Here is a 12,713-nt window from a genome sequence, read left to right on the forward strand (position 1 = left end):
TGCTGAACACAATTAAGGTTTATTTGATTGAAGCAAATGTACAGAATATGTAATTTTACTATCACTTTAAAGCCACAATTCACATGGATGTAACTTGTCTGATGCGGGATGTGTCACCGGCTTGTCTCTATGGGAGATGTTGTATCCTGCCTGGAATGTTCCCCACTATTCCATTAAACCAATCTTTCTTGCATTTTATTATTTAAAGCCTTTTTTACAGCTCAAAAATCCCCTGAAATACATCCATTCTTATTGTGAAATCCAACTTTTTACTTGATTACCTGCTTGTTTACATGGATTTACATTAGATATATTTAATGCCATACTGTAGGACATTCCAGGCAAAGCAATATTCCCTCTACGAACACAAGCAAGTTGCAAACAATCCACCAGAAAAGTTAGATAGATGCACCTTTTAACAGCACCTCGCATGCTCATTCAGTCATTGAAACTAGGCACTTTTAACTTATATAAGAGGACACATTGCAAGATCAATGTAAACATCTATACCATTGTAACTGATACAGTTAAACTAACATTATTACAGAGGTGAATAGTTGTAGATGTTTTAATCCAAGTATCAGTTTCCAAACAACCAACACGTTTGCATTGTAATCAGTGGTTGCTTAAGCTGTACATGAAAATACAAAATACTCACAATATCTCGTAAAACAGCTACAGTAAACATAAAACTGTAATAGATAAATAACGAAGCACACCGTTTACTCTACGTTTTTGTCAAGACCCCTCTGGAGCACTGACTTCAATCTGTGAAATTGAAAAAAAAAAAAAAAAAAAAAATTCATTAATTATGACAAGAGAACATACAATGCACATTACGCCCGGATGTGTTAAATTAGCTGTCCGTCTCCAGGGGATCTTGGCTTTTCTCTTGAAAGCGGTTCTTCCTGGTCTTATCTGTTGGCCAGCTCTGACCCGGTGGAACAAAGCGCGTAATGTGGTGTGCTGTTGTCAGTCACTTGGGGGTTTGGGGGGTTTCCATTCGCCGGGCCACAGACGGAGCTGTGGGTGGGATTGCAGTGGCTTACGAGAGTCCGGAGGTATTCAGCGTGGTCAGGCCTGTAGCTCTGCAGCTCTCTAATGGCTTCATCAACTTTGAACCACTTGCGTTTTCTCCCTGTCGGAGCAAAATGCTGTGAGAAAACTGATCTTTGTTGGGAAAGAAGCAGACAGTGGTGCAATGAAATTATAACCTTCATTGTCCAGAGGAGTAAATAATAAGAAAAACAAAGTAAATAGATTCAGATATATCGATGCTCAGTCAATTATAAAACAATTATTAAAACTAGATTCTCATTTGAACAAGTGTCAATACTGAATATGAAAAATCACAAATAGGACAAAATGTTATCTTTCCTGAATAGTTTTATTATGGTCTTTATCATTTCTGTATTATACTTTATTGTCGTATCAAAATCTGTATTGAAATCAAGTATAATTTTTTTTTTATATTGCAACGACAATAATCCTAGTCAATATTTGTACATCCAAAATATGATAGAAAAACACAAAAATGTAAACACACTGCTCTAAATATTAACTAAAAAGGCTCAAGCAATTCCACACTGTATTTAACGTAAAATACTTCTAAATAAACCCAATTCCTGCACTCATTTCCCTCTAAACTTTACAGTGCCAAGTGTAATTCTGAGCAATTCAATATTTATAAGAGCTTTCAGAAAACCCCATGATTTTTTTTCTTTTACCACTAGATGCGTAAACACCACAGAGGACTGGCACAGTAAGTTAAACTGGGGGCAGTCAGTCTTCTTTCAATGACAAGGGGCATTAGAGGACACAAGAAAGGGGCGTGGAGGGTGATGATAACTGGAATACAACTGGTCACTGCAAACACTCCCCTCGAAGTCTAGACTTATTTTGGACACGCTATAAATGATTTCATCACACAATCACTCACGCTAAAGGAGTACATTAGAAACCGCATTGTATTTCACCACGTTACAAATCAAGAGGGACAGAACAGATTGGTTGTAACATTACGCGTTGTTAAAAACTACTTAATGTCTTCACCGTGTTATGGAAATGTATGGAGACATTACACGCTTTTTTCAAGGAGCTAGTATTGAATTATAACATAAGTAGATTTTTAATTGTGTTCATTGTAAACCACAATATTAGACAGTTTATAAGTAGAAACAGGTCCATCGACTTTTGACAATTTCTGCATTCAGAAATGCAGAAATGTCAAGCCAACTGACAATTTCACTGAAGCAAGCAAAATATTGTCATTTACATGTTATATTAAGTGGCTACATGACATTGTAGAACCAGTCTCATTTTTCTCTCATTTTTTCTCATAAGGGGTAGGTGAAAACGCCCTCTCACTCACAGTAAGAATGCCTGTTGTACTTGATAACGATAAAAACACCTGTAATTGAATAAACGGAAGATGGACCAGTAAAATGCTATATTGTGGAACATTCTAGCAAAGCAATAACATCTCTATGGAGACAAACATGTTTAAATTGAACTATAAACAGAGAACTTTAAGCTATGGACGTACCTATGTTGACAGAATCTTCCCAATTCTCCAGTGTCTCCGTCACGATGAGGATGTAAACGTATGTCCGCTTTCTATTTTTATTGTGCTGTAAGGATAGTAATAATAAACACTTTTTAAATTGATTTATTCTTAGTATTCTTAGATGATCTTCTGGAAAAAAGAGCTGTGCGTGCTTACCTCAAAAATCCCCACAAGTCGACCAAGTTCTCCTTTAACACCGGCCTGCGCGGACAAAAGTACAGATCAGTCGCTCGGTTTGTGACGTGAAGACTCGGATGCTCCACTGAAAACCATTTACACCACTGTCATGACGTTGTGGTTTTATGAGGAACAAATCTAAGCTGTCCATAATGTGCCACACAGACTGGCTTTGAGGAGGGCACAGCCGCCATGTGAGGCCTAGACATACTGCAGATGCCACGATAATGAGACTGGAGGTGAAATAATAGAAGATGATAAATCAAGATCTACGTTTACATCTGTTAGTTTCAGGGTACTGTCTGGGATATGTGAGGAGTTAGATCATCAGATAAAGTAATCGTCATTTTTTTTCAAAGCTTGGCACATTGTATTGGTCAAAACTTTGCTTCAAGAGCGCCGTTGTGTCAAGTTTGATACAATCCTCGAATTCTGCCCTCCAGCTTAATTTTGAATCATCTGTATTCTAGAATACAATAATACTAAATGTTTTTTTCAAGATGGGTCTTCTTTCAAATGTCTGGCTTAACCAAATATTAGGGCAGCAATTAAAAATATTTTTGTAGTCAACTTTGCACCTATTATTTACTTTTAAATACAGCAATCAACCAAATATAAGTTGAAATATGACTGAAGGCTTCTAGATGGAACATATTAACAGATAAAGTACATTGTTGATGAAAATCAGATAACAAAAAAATACAAATACTATTCATTTTTAATAATGATTAGTCGATTAATCATTACAGCACTACCAAATATGTAGTTGAAAACATGCATCCACTGATGGAGATGATTGATGGATGACAGAGCCCACAATCAAGGACTGGACTGAAACCACTGACATTTTAAAAATTGTACCATATCCTTTTGGTTTTGTCTTTTCATTAATCTGTATTCTTTTGTAATATAAAAAGAAGTCATCCATCCATAATAACACGCATTGTGCACTACGATACCGGCGCGGACTCAGAGCATTGTGTGGAGTTCTCAAGACGCTGACCTCCTCGAACACCTCACGGACAGCTGCCCCACATGGCTCCTCCTCGGGTTCCATTCCTCCTCCAGGCACGATCCACTGCTCCGGGTGCCGACTGCTGCTCACCAGTAACACCTGCCAACGAAGAGGCCTCCATCAGCTTTATGGGGCCGAAACCGTGGAGACGGTAGAACTCTCGCCCCGTCACAAGTGTCCGGCGGCAGCTGGATGTGGAGCCGTTCGTTTAGCGGCACATGCTGAGCCCTTTCACAAAGCCACACATTTATGACACGTAACACGAGCGTGATATGTGGTCTCGAACTGACAAAATAATCTACCGAGGTGATTTTATTTAAAGAGCACATATATTTATAAATCCACTCTTTCTGTGTATACAATCTTGTACAATACGGCGACATGGTGGTCTCGGGTTGGGTTTCTGGATTGAGTGGGGGCTGTCTGTGTAGAGTTTCCATGTTCACCAGTTCCTCCATCACACCCATGCACCATGGAGTTAATCCAACCAACTAGGTACTCCTGACAAAAAGCCTGCCTCATGAGCTGGAGAAGGGTTCCTCTCTGCTCATGATCAGCTCTTGTCACTATAATCTGACATTTTAAAAAGGTTGTTAAAGCCACAGGTGAGTACAGGAGGTGAAAATATAAATAAAAGCATAATATTACCCAGCAGGCTATTGGGTTAAAGTCCATGTGACGGGTTCTCCTGTTTTTCTAATTATGACTTAGTTTGGTGGTAGGATAGCGACTGTGGTACATATTTATCATTGTTTGATAAATTGCAGTTTGTCAAGAAAAACAAAAGTTTAAAGTGACAGGAAGTAGGGCCAATTTCTAAAGCTGAATACAACTGTGATGTCACCAACATGCGACATGACATTGACAACAAAGTGACAGTTTAAACAATCATTCAGCCAAATAAAGGCGTTTTATGGTATTATTGTTGTAATTTATGTTTCAGTATGGTTGCTAAGTAACAGTTGTGGATTTACCTCTACCTATGTCACATCTGCTGCCAGGAAGTACAATTACAGACTTCACAAAAATGGTCAAACTAGGGACAAACAGGAAAAATATTTAGTAAAAATCTGAAATATAAATCGTGTTCACTGCGCTCTAACCTGTCATATGCTGTAGACTTAATTCACATTGCCACAATATCTAGGCTTGCTTCTCTGGTAAACACTAGGAAAGATCTCGCCACGTAAGATTGTGCACACAGGAAACAGATTATCTTGTTTACATTTGGATAGGACAAAAAGAAAAGGGCAGCACGTTGGCACGTTAGAAGAGAGGCTGTATTTCCAAAAAGCAGTGCGCTCAGAATATTACATAAAATATGAGGCCAACATTTTAAACTGGATTGCACAATTTTTAAATAAGAAAATGTCAAAATCTCGACTTGTTTTGCGGGAACTGCGTCTGCCCTAATAAACACCAGCCAAGATAAATTATAGTGCCACTGACTGATTCACTGACTAAAAGTAAACAGTCCAATCAGATTTTAAAAGGTTACACTACAGTACAGACCGCAAAAACGTGTCCATGAACTGGCAGCAACGAGATGAAAGACGTGTAAACGCGCACAACTCGGCTCAAAGTCCTTTACTATGTTTAACCTGACACAAATCGAGCCGGTCTTTCTTGTCTCCTTTGGTGTTGCAATCATTTGACCTTAAACTCTATCTGGCACCACACTGACCCACATAAAGGTCACTCACGTCATGTAAACACCCTTCTTGTCAGAAGTGGCCCCTGGACATAGGAAAGTAAATGGGACAACTGTGACTGACCAAAAAAGTGAAGAACATCATGAGGAAATGTGCGTTGTTCACATAGAGCTTGTGTCACTCGTGAGTTTCAATTGCCTGTTAGGTGCCATTTTGAGGACTTATTACCATTGAAAAAGACAGAATACTATTTAGTTCTGAATTGTTAATTGCTCTGCCAACAGTCCTAATTCCTCATCCCTGTGATCATGGATTCTACAATAATATAATGGATCAAAGAACTCTTAAGTAAAAGTAAATATAATTCATTCATTCCCAGCCCTGGTTGGCTTGTGAGATATGTGCGAGTGTCAGAGCTTTGACAGACACTTCAAACCGATGGCTGTCAGCTGTGGTCAAAGGGTCAGTAAGGTAAAACCTACAGCTAAAAAGAACCATAAACAGCAGCTACTGCCGACAATTTACTAAAGCAGATTTATGTTTTGTTGCTCTGGACATGCATGCAGAATCTTTAGAGCACGACAATTTTCAGTTTGTCGCTTTCAAATATTTGGGAACACCAAGACCTTTCACCTGCATCTTTTTAAAATTAGACTTCACTCATTCTGGTCCTTTCCCCGCTTCAACTGCCGCACTATTCAATCTCTCATGTTGATAATGATCTGTCATTTCAAATGCTCAGTGCAAGTGTGAAATATTTAACAGTAGTAATAATGAGCTGCCCTTCATCCAATGAGTTCAGCAAACTGTACCCTACTGTGCAGTGAAGTCGAAACCAGATCTACTGTAAGATACTAGAATGTAGAGTAAAATACGGTAAGTCTAATTTGTATGATGTACGCTATAACTACAAACCAATGACATGACTCACATACACAACTTCCCACAAACACCATGTCAAATACGCAGAGTGCCACATGTACGCGCTCACTCTGAGCAGCTTTATAAAAAGTCCTGCCTCAGCAGTTGTTATTCTACGTGAAAATAACAGAGCTTAGTGCTGGAGGTCAGTGACCTAACTGCACCTTAGTCTGAGCAACAAATCCAAAACTAGAGCAGTCAGTTTATGTTCAAAGCCAGGCTGAGGGGAAACATTGACCTCACTTTGTAACATTCAGAATGTCTTTGGTCCATGTGTACTGCACTGTTCATCATTAGTCAAGAACAGGCCTGAATGCTTTTTATGTAACGCTGATGTTACCGAGTTATTTGAGAATAGATCGTTTTCTCAGAGGTTGTTAACATGTAGAGGAAGTGACAGTAAACCAAGAATGCAAATAGGAGGATGGTTCACAGCATTGTGATTCAATTAATGAGAAGAATGAGGTAATAACGTTAGATCATGATCAGTATGGCAGTTGAAGCCTGTGACCACAGTATAATCACACCCCTTGTCAGCACTGGGCCATGGGGAGCCCAAAGACACAGGAGGAGGTCACTGATATGTAAATATGTCCGGGGACACCAAGTGCCTGCACCTTGTTTCTATAAATTGCAGCTGTAGGGTCACTTGGAGTGTAGCACTTCTAGAGCAATGCTCAGCCTTCACCCGAGCCCTCTTCCATCTTCACACTGGCCCCTGGGGCCTCTTAGAAGCGAGACACTCTCTACAGGTTACTGTAGAAAGCTACGATCATCACATTTGGACTGGGGGTTGATGTGATTGGCTTTTTGAACAATGCCACTTAGTTATAAACGGTGTGATTTGTAAGGACGGCATTAGACATTGTGTCAAATACCAGCAGTTAAACACCCAGAGCCTATTGTCATTCATACTGATAAAACTCATGAATTTACTATTTGTTCTGGAGGTGCAAATGTCTTCCTGTTGGGTGCTGCTGTTGTTGGGTGCTGCTGTTGTTGGGTGCTGCTGTTGTTGGGTGCTGCTGTTGTTGGGTGCTGCTGTTGTTGGGTGCTGCTGTTGTTGGGTGCTGCTGTTGTTGGGTGCTGCTGTTGTTGGGTGCTGCTGTTGTTGGGCGCGTGGGTGCTGCTGTTGGGCGCGTGGGTGCTGCTGTTGGGCGCGTGGGTGCTGCTGTTGGGCGCGTGGGTGCTGCTGTTGGGCGCGTGGGTGCTGCTGTTGGGCGCGTGGGTGCTGCTGTTGGGCGCGTGGGTGCTGCTGTTGGGCGCGTGGGTGCTGCTGTTGGGCGCGTGGGTGCTGCTGTTGGGCGCGTGGGTGCTGCTGTTGGGCGCGTGGGTGCTGCTGTTGGGCGCGTGGGTGCTGCTGTTGGGCGCGTGGGTGCTGCTGTTGGGCGCGTGGGTGCTGCTGTTGGGCGCGTGGGTGCTGCTGTTGGGCGCGTGGGTGCTGCTGTTGGGCGCGTGGGTGCTGCTGTTGGGCGCGTGGGTGCTGCTGTTGGGCGCGTGGGTGCTGCTGTTGGGCGCGTGGGTGCTGCTGTTGGGCGCGTGGGTGCTGCTGTTGGGCGCGTGGGTGCTGCTGTTGGGCGCTTGGGTGCTGCTGTTGGGCGCGTGGGTGCTGCTGTTGGGCGCTTGGGTGCTGCTGTTGGGCGCTTGGGTGCTGCTGTTGGGCGCTTGGGTGCTGCTGTTGGGTGCTGTTGTTGGGTGCTGTTGTTGGGTGCTGTTGTTGGGTGCTGTTGTTGGGTGCTGTTGTTGGGTGCTGTTGGGGGCCAGGGCAGCACTGTAGGACTCCTGCTGTATGGCAGCTCATGTGGTCAGTTTATTGTGTCATCTCCTCTCACCTACAGACCCAGATTGCTTCATCAAGAGACCCTTTTCATTGGTTAATTCAAACATTAGCCTATGCCAAACCAGTTTGAACAATACGCAGAACAATTCAAGACTGGCAGAGTAAACGGAGTGACAACAAAACGTGCACGAAGCTTACCTCTTCCTCCTTCTCATTTTTAAAACAAAGACAGGCTGCCCGTCGCTTGTACCCCTCCCCGTCATACGTCCTGGTCTGGTTGGGTTTAATCTTCATCATATGTCCCTGAAAACTGGGGGTCCACTTCAAAGGAAAACTGTCCGCTTGAGCGCGCGCCTGGGCTCCGGGTACAATCCAGCTCCGGGGCGTCTGTCCGCGGTCTTCACAGAGTTGAGAGGTGCAGCTGGGTCATACGTGCCCGAGCCGTGCCACGACCCCCGCGCGTCTCCATGTGCTCCGTGCGCCTCCGTGACTGCGCTGCGCCCGGTGCCGCTGTCAACACGCTTAAACAAACTCTGGCCGGGGCGCTGCCAGCTGACCAATGAGCGCACACGCACGCGCTATTCGCGTCAGACGCAAAGCACGACTGGATGTTTGTGTTGTTTTCTCCCAAGTTATGGTTCACAGTGGTTACGTTCACAATCACGCACACGCCAAAATATGATCATTATTGGATTTGTGGAGTTGTCAGATTATTGAAACATCTGAAACTGATTCATCTGATTTGAGTAGTCTGATTTCTGTCATTTTGTTCACACCTGTGCAGGGTTTTGACAGGAAATGTGTGCAAAATGAGGCAAACAAGTATGGCAAAGACAAAAAGGAAACAGAGCATGTTAAACGTTGAATGGGTTGGGCCCATTTACATTGTACTTTGTCTTCTTTAGTTATTAGAAGATTCCATTAATCAACAGACCTATCACCAGATGTGTTTGATTGTAATACATTATCTGATTATTCTAGTAATCATATTTTTCTGGCCATATAAATAAAACATTTACTTCTTAGGGCTAGGTCTAGTTATTGCCTTCAGTATAATAAAATGTAATAAAGTAATACTCACGACTAGATACTAGGTGTTGGTTCAACGCCTAATTAAAGGTACTTTGCCATATTCTAATTTTCTTTTGCAACTAGAAGCTACCCTCTAGTGGACGAAATGTGCATTGAACGTGCTATCAAAATGAACGACGTCAAACTTATCAACAGATTTTATTTACAGAACATAAACCGATGCAAGTGGACCATTCATAGCATTCAGAAATCAGGAAAATAATTACATTTTCCACCAAGATTCAGAGGAAATCATGAATTTTTAAACAGTGAATAAAATACAGGCTTTTTAGACCATTGGACTCATCTGTTCTGTACCCCAACCCTTCACAAACCCCGTTGTACTGACAGTTCCAAGTAGCGACCGTGTGGTGAAAGAAACGCCATGAGAAGAAGCAGACCGAGCAAAAGCAGAGGTGAGATGTGGGAACAAGGCATAGTAAGAGCGTAGCGAGTTTGTCACATAGATAAAGACGGGTAATAAAAACATATGTGCTAAAACTAAAGAAAGGTCCGTTCTATTCTCCGCACTCCGTTGTACACCACAAAGATTGAACTGAAGTGGTCTGCTCGGATGCTGCAGGGCACACCCGGATCCTTCTCTAGACGACTGCCTATTCAAAAAGCAGCAAGTAGTAGCTAGAAGCATTTATAGACAAAGAAACACAACAAAGAACAGTATTAAAAGAAACATAAAAAGGTTGACCGTTTCTAGTCCGTATTTCCACTGGCACCTCTTAAACCATTCGGCCCGCATCTGACCCAAAGAGGTCGCAAACGCCACGCCCTGCACCCCAGCAATTTAGCATTTCTGTTTGAAGCACCGTTGGCAATGCTTTTTGATAGTCAATGGGCAAATAAAGTCAAGTGAGAGTCTAAAACCTCAGCCCATGCACGTGAACAGTACTGAAGGGAGACAGACGTATTATTTTGTTGCGCGCACGTGTGTGTGTATATATATAAATCAACTGTCAGCAGATCTTTTTCACTTACAATATACGTATGCTTATAGTATAATATAGATGTATATCTTATCATTAAGACCGAGTCCTTTATATGCAAATGGAGTAGGAAGAGGTCTTGGCCGAACATGAGGAGTTGTGTTCACACTTGACTTCCACGTCTAGCTCCAGCTGCTCTAAACGTCATTTTTGCTTCCAGCATAAAGCCTTGTCCAAGACTTGGCTGAAATTCAAAGCAAAAGTTTAAGTTATAAATGTGACAAAGACCACTGTAGCCTTTTCTCGTTTTGTTGTTGTTGAACCACACTCACCTGTCTCGATGGCAATAGCTTCATTGGCTTTCCATTGCTCTGCCACATCGTTTGCTAGAGGGTCATCAGGGTTGGGTGCACTTAGTAATGCCTGGATTGACAGAAGGACTGTGCGGATCTGAAGAGCAGGTGACCATTTATCTAAACAAAATGACAAATGTACAAAGGGAAAAGATGAATCATAAATACTGGTCGTACAAGTAAATGCGTGAAGTAACTAGCCGATAGCTTTAGCATAATCAAATATTTCAGATCGCTCACCTTTTAAAATGTCAAGGCATATTCTTCCCAGTTTGTCTACATTGGGATGATATATTTTGGTCATAAAGCGTACTTTAGGAGCTGCCATGGGATATTCTTCTGGTAAAAACAGTTCAAGCTTAAAGGTTCCTCCCTCAAAAGGAGAGTCCTGAGGTCCAGCGATAACCACATGAAAGTAGCGTGCGTTGCTCTCATCAGGTAGTGCTTTAATGCCTGGAACCGGCTCTGCCAACAAACGCTGAGTTTCCTGGAAGGGACAAAACATAACATTTAGGACCAACACCACAACTGATGGCCTTCTTAAGCTGGAGGAACGTTTTGTTATGATTACATCACCAGAATGTAAACCAAGCATTTTGAAACAATAAGGCTGTGGAGTGATAACTCAAACAAAGCTCCATTATCCAACTTTACTCCCCTCGATAAAGTGCATTGTAAAATCTGACTGCTGTCATTTTAAACCTGTATCAACACAAACTTGTGATTAAGGGCCATGTGCGTGACACTTTGGGATGGGAGCTGATGGGCTGTGCAAGGGCAGTCCTCCCTGCTCTACTTCTGTCTAAAAAAAAAAAAGCAGTTCTAAATCATCAGAAAATGCATGCGTGCCAATACTTGTGATGTGACAGGGTTTATGGCAGATAAAAATAAGTTAGATTTATATCTAATTCTTCCTTTCACAGTGGTTCCCGGTCTCAGAAAATGCCCTTTACATCAGGCAAACCGTCAAAGCAAATGTAAATGTTCTTTGTTTATTGACAGTTGTTCTGCAATTTATTTTGCAATGTATCAAAGCAGAAATGTAATAATAAACTTTGACTAAATAAACTTCTGATTGTAACAGAGAAATTCCTGAAATATTTCAGATAACCCACAGTCACAACGGTGCAGTGAAAACACAGACAGAAAAGGGGCTCCAGCTCCAGTCACACGGGGCTCTGAGACTGACTCAGCTCTCACAATATTTACTACATAAAGTACAAAACTATCTGGTCTTGCGCATGACAACTTGAAATGCAAATTAAAGTGAAATAGAGATAATATCAACTTTGATGCAGCAACTGCGTCCCAGCAGCGCCTTTAAAGCTGGACTGGTTTGAGTATTAAACTAAAAACATTTAAACATAATTCAGGCTGAAGACCCAGAAGTAGTAATTGAAATAATGATGGAAATCAGTACGTCCAGCTGAAGAGGTTTTTTTAGAGAGCTGGGAAGTATATAAATTTTGGTATATTGAGTGTTTCTGTGACGTGCAAAACGAAAGAAGGCTAACTAGCCGGTTTAGCATACTTAGCCTAACAGCTAGTTAGCTAGGCATTTTAAAGTCACGGATACCCCATCCGGGCAACATGCCCATTTAAAATGAATCTGGATAATATGTCCATTATTTATCAGTTACCATCAGTATCTGTGTATTTACTCCATAAACAAACTGCATTTAAACGAAAGTTAATTTAGCAACCTAACGATAGCATCCTTGTGGCTAATAGTTAGCCCACTAAAGAGAAAACCGGGCGGGTGCAGTCAGTTGAACAGCAAACACGTGCATGGATGTACTTTTTTATTTGCAATAATGGATAATAATGGAAAAGACAAATAAGTTGAGAAAGGATATATTGTGTTTATACCTTTATGATCCTGCGAGGCAGACCTGCCATCTTGTTGTAAATGTGCTCTTCAGCTCCCTGGCTCAGCAGCTCGTCTGACAGGCAGCAGCAGCACTTCCGGGTTCCTTCACGTCACTGAAATGTCTGAAGATAGTGGTCAGTCTGTCCTTACCATGGCATGGCTCTTACCAAACTACCAATAAATCAGAAACATCATATGCTATTGAATATGTCACAACACCAGGAAAACAAAGTTCAGATCATATTGCACCAAATGATTCACCCTTACAAGTAACACAGTCTTCCTAAGGTGTTTGTGATGAAAAATACATTAAAAAAAATGAAATGTGTAGGCTTTATGACCACTCAAAAACTTAAGAAACGAACGT

General features: G+C 41.8%; 2 protein-coding genes across 2 annotated transcripts; both read right to left on the bottom strand.

Annotated features, from left to right (window-relative positions):
- Positions 1–550: 550 nt before the first annotated feature.
- On the bottom strand, positions 551–8,623 carry nudt4a (nudix (nucleoside diphosphate linked moiety X)-type motif 4a). The gene is made up of 5 exons (XM_072435428.1): positions 8,310–8,623; positions 3,747–3,857; positions 2,723–2,767; positions 2,546–2,630; positions 551–1,138 (listed from the first exon to the last, which is right to left on the bottom strand). The coding sequence occupies exons 1-5, from the start codon at positions 8,406–8,408 to the stop codon at positions 915–917; spliced, it is 564 nt and encodes a 187-aa protein (XP_072291529.1). The 5' UTR covers positions 8,409–8,623; the 3' UTR covers positions 551–914.
- Positions 8,624–9,330: 707 nt separating this feature from the next.
- Positions 9,331–12,572, bottom strand: ube2na (ubiquitin-conjugating enzyme E2Na). The gene is made up of 4 exons (XM_072435087.1): positions 12,346–12,572; positions 10,717–10,963; positions 10,456–10,596; positions 9,331–10,367 (listed from the first exon to the last, which is right to left on the bottom strand). Exons 1-4 carry the CDS (start codon positions 12,373–12,375, stop codon positions 10,321–10,323), a joined length of 465 nt encoding a protein of 154 aa, XP_072291188.1. The 5' UTR covers positions 12,376–12,572; the 3' UTR covers positions 9,331–10,320.
- Between the last annotated feature and the right edge of the window lie 141 nt (positions 12,573–12,713).

The sequence above is a fragment of the Eucyclogobius newberryi genome, unplaced genomic scaffold (genome assembly GCF_026437365.1).
Source record: "Eucyclogobius newberryi isolate DKJ021-1_F unplaced genomic scaffold, fEucNew1.0.hap1 SCAF_7, whole genome shotgun sequence".
NCBI classification, from domain to species: domain Eukaryota; kingdom Metazoa; phylum Chordata; class Actinopteri; order Gobiiformes; family Gobiidae; genus Eucyclogobius; species Eucyclogobius newberryi.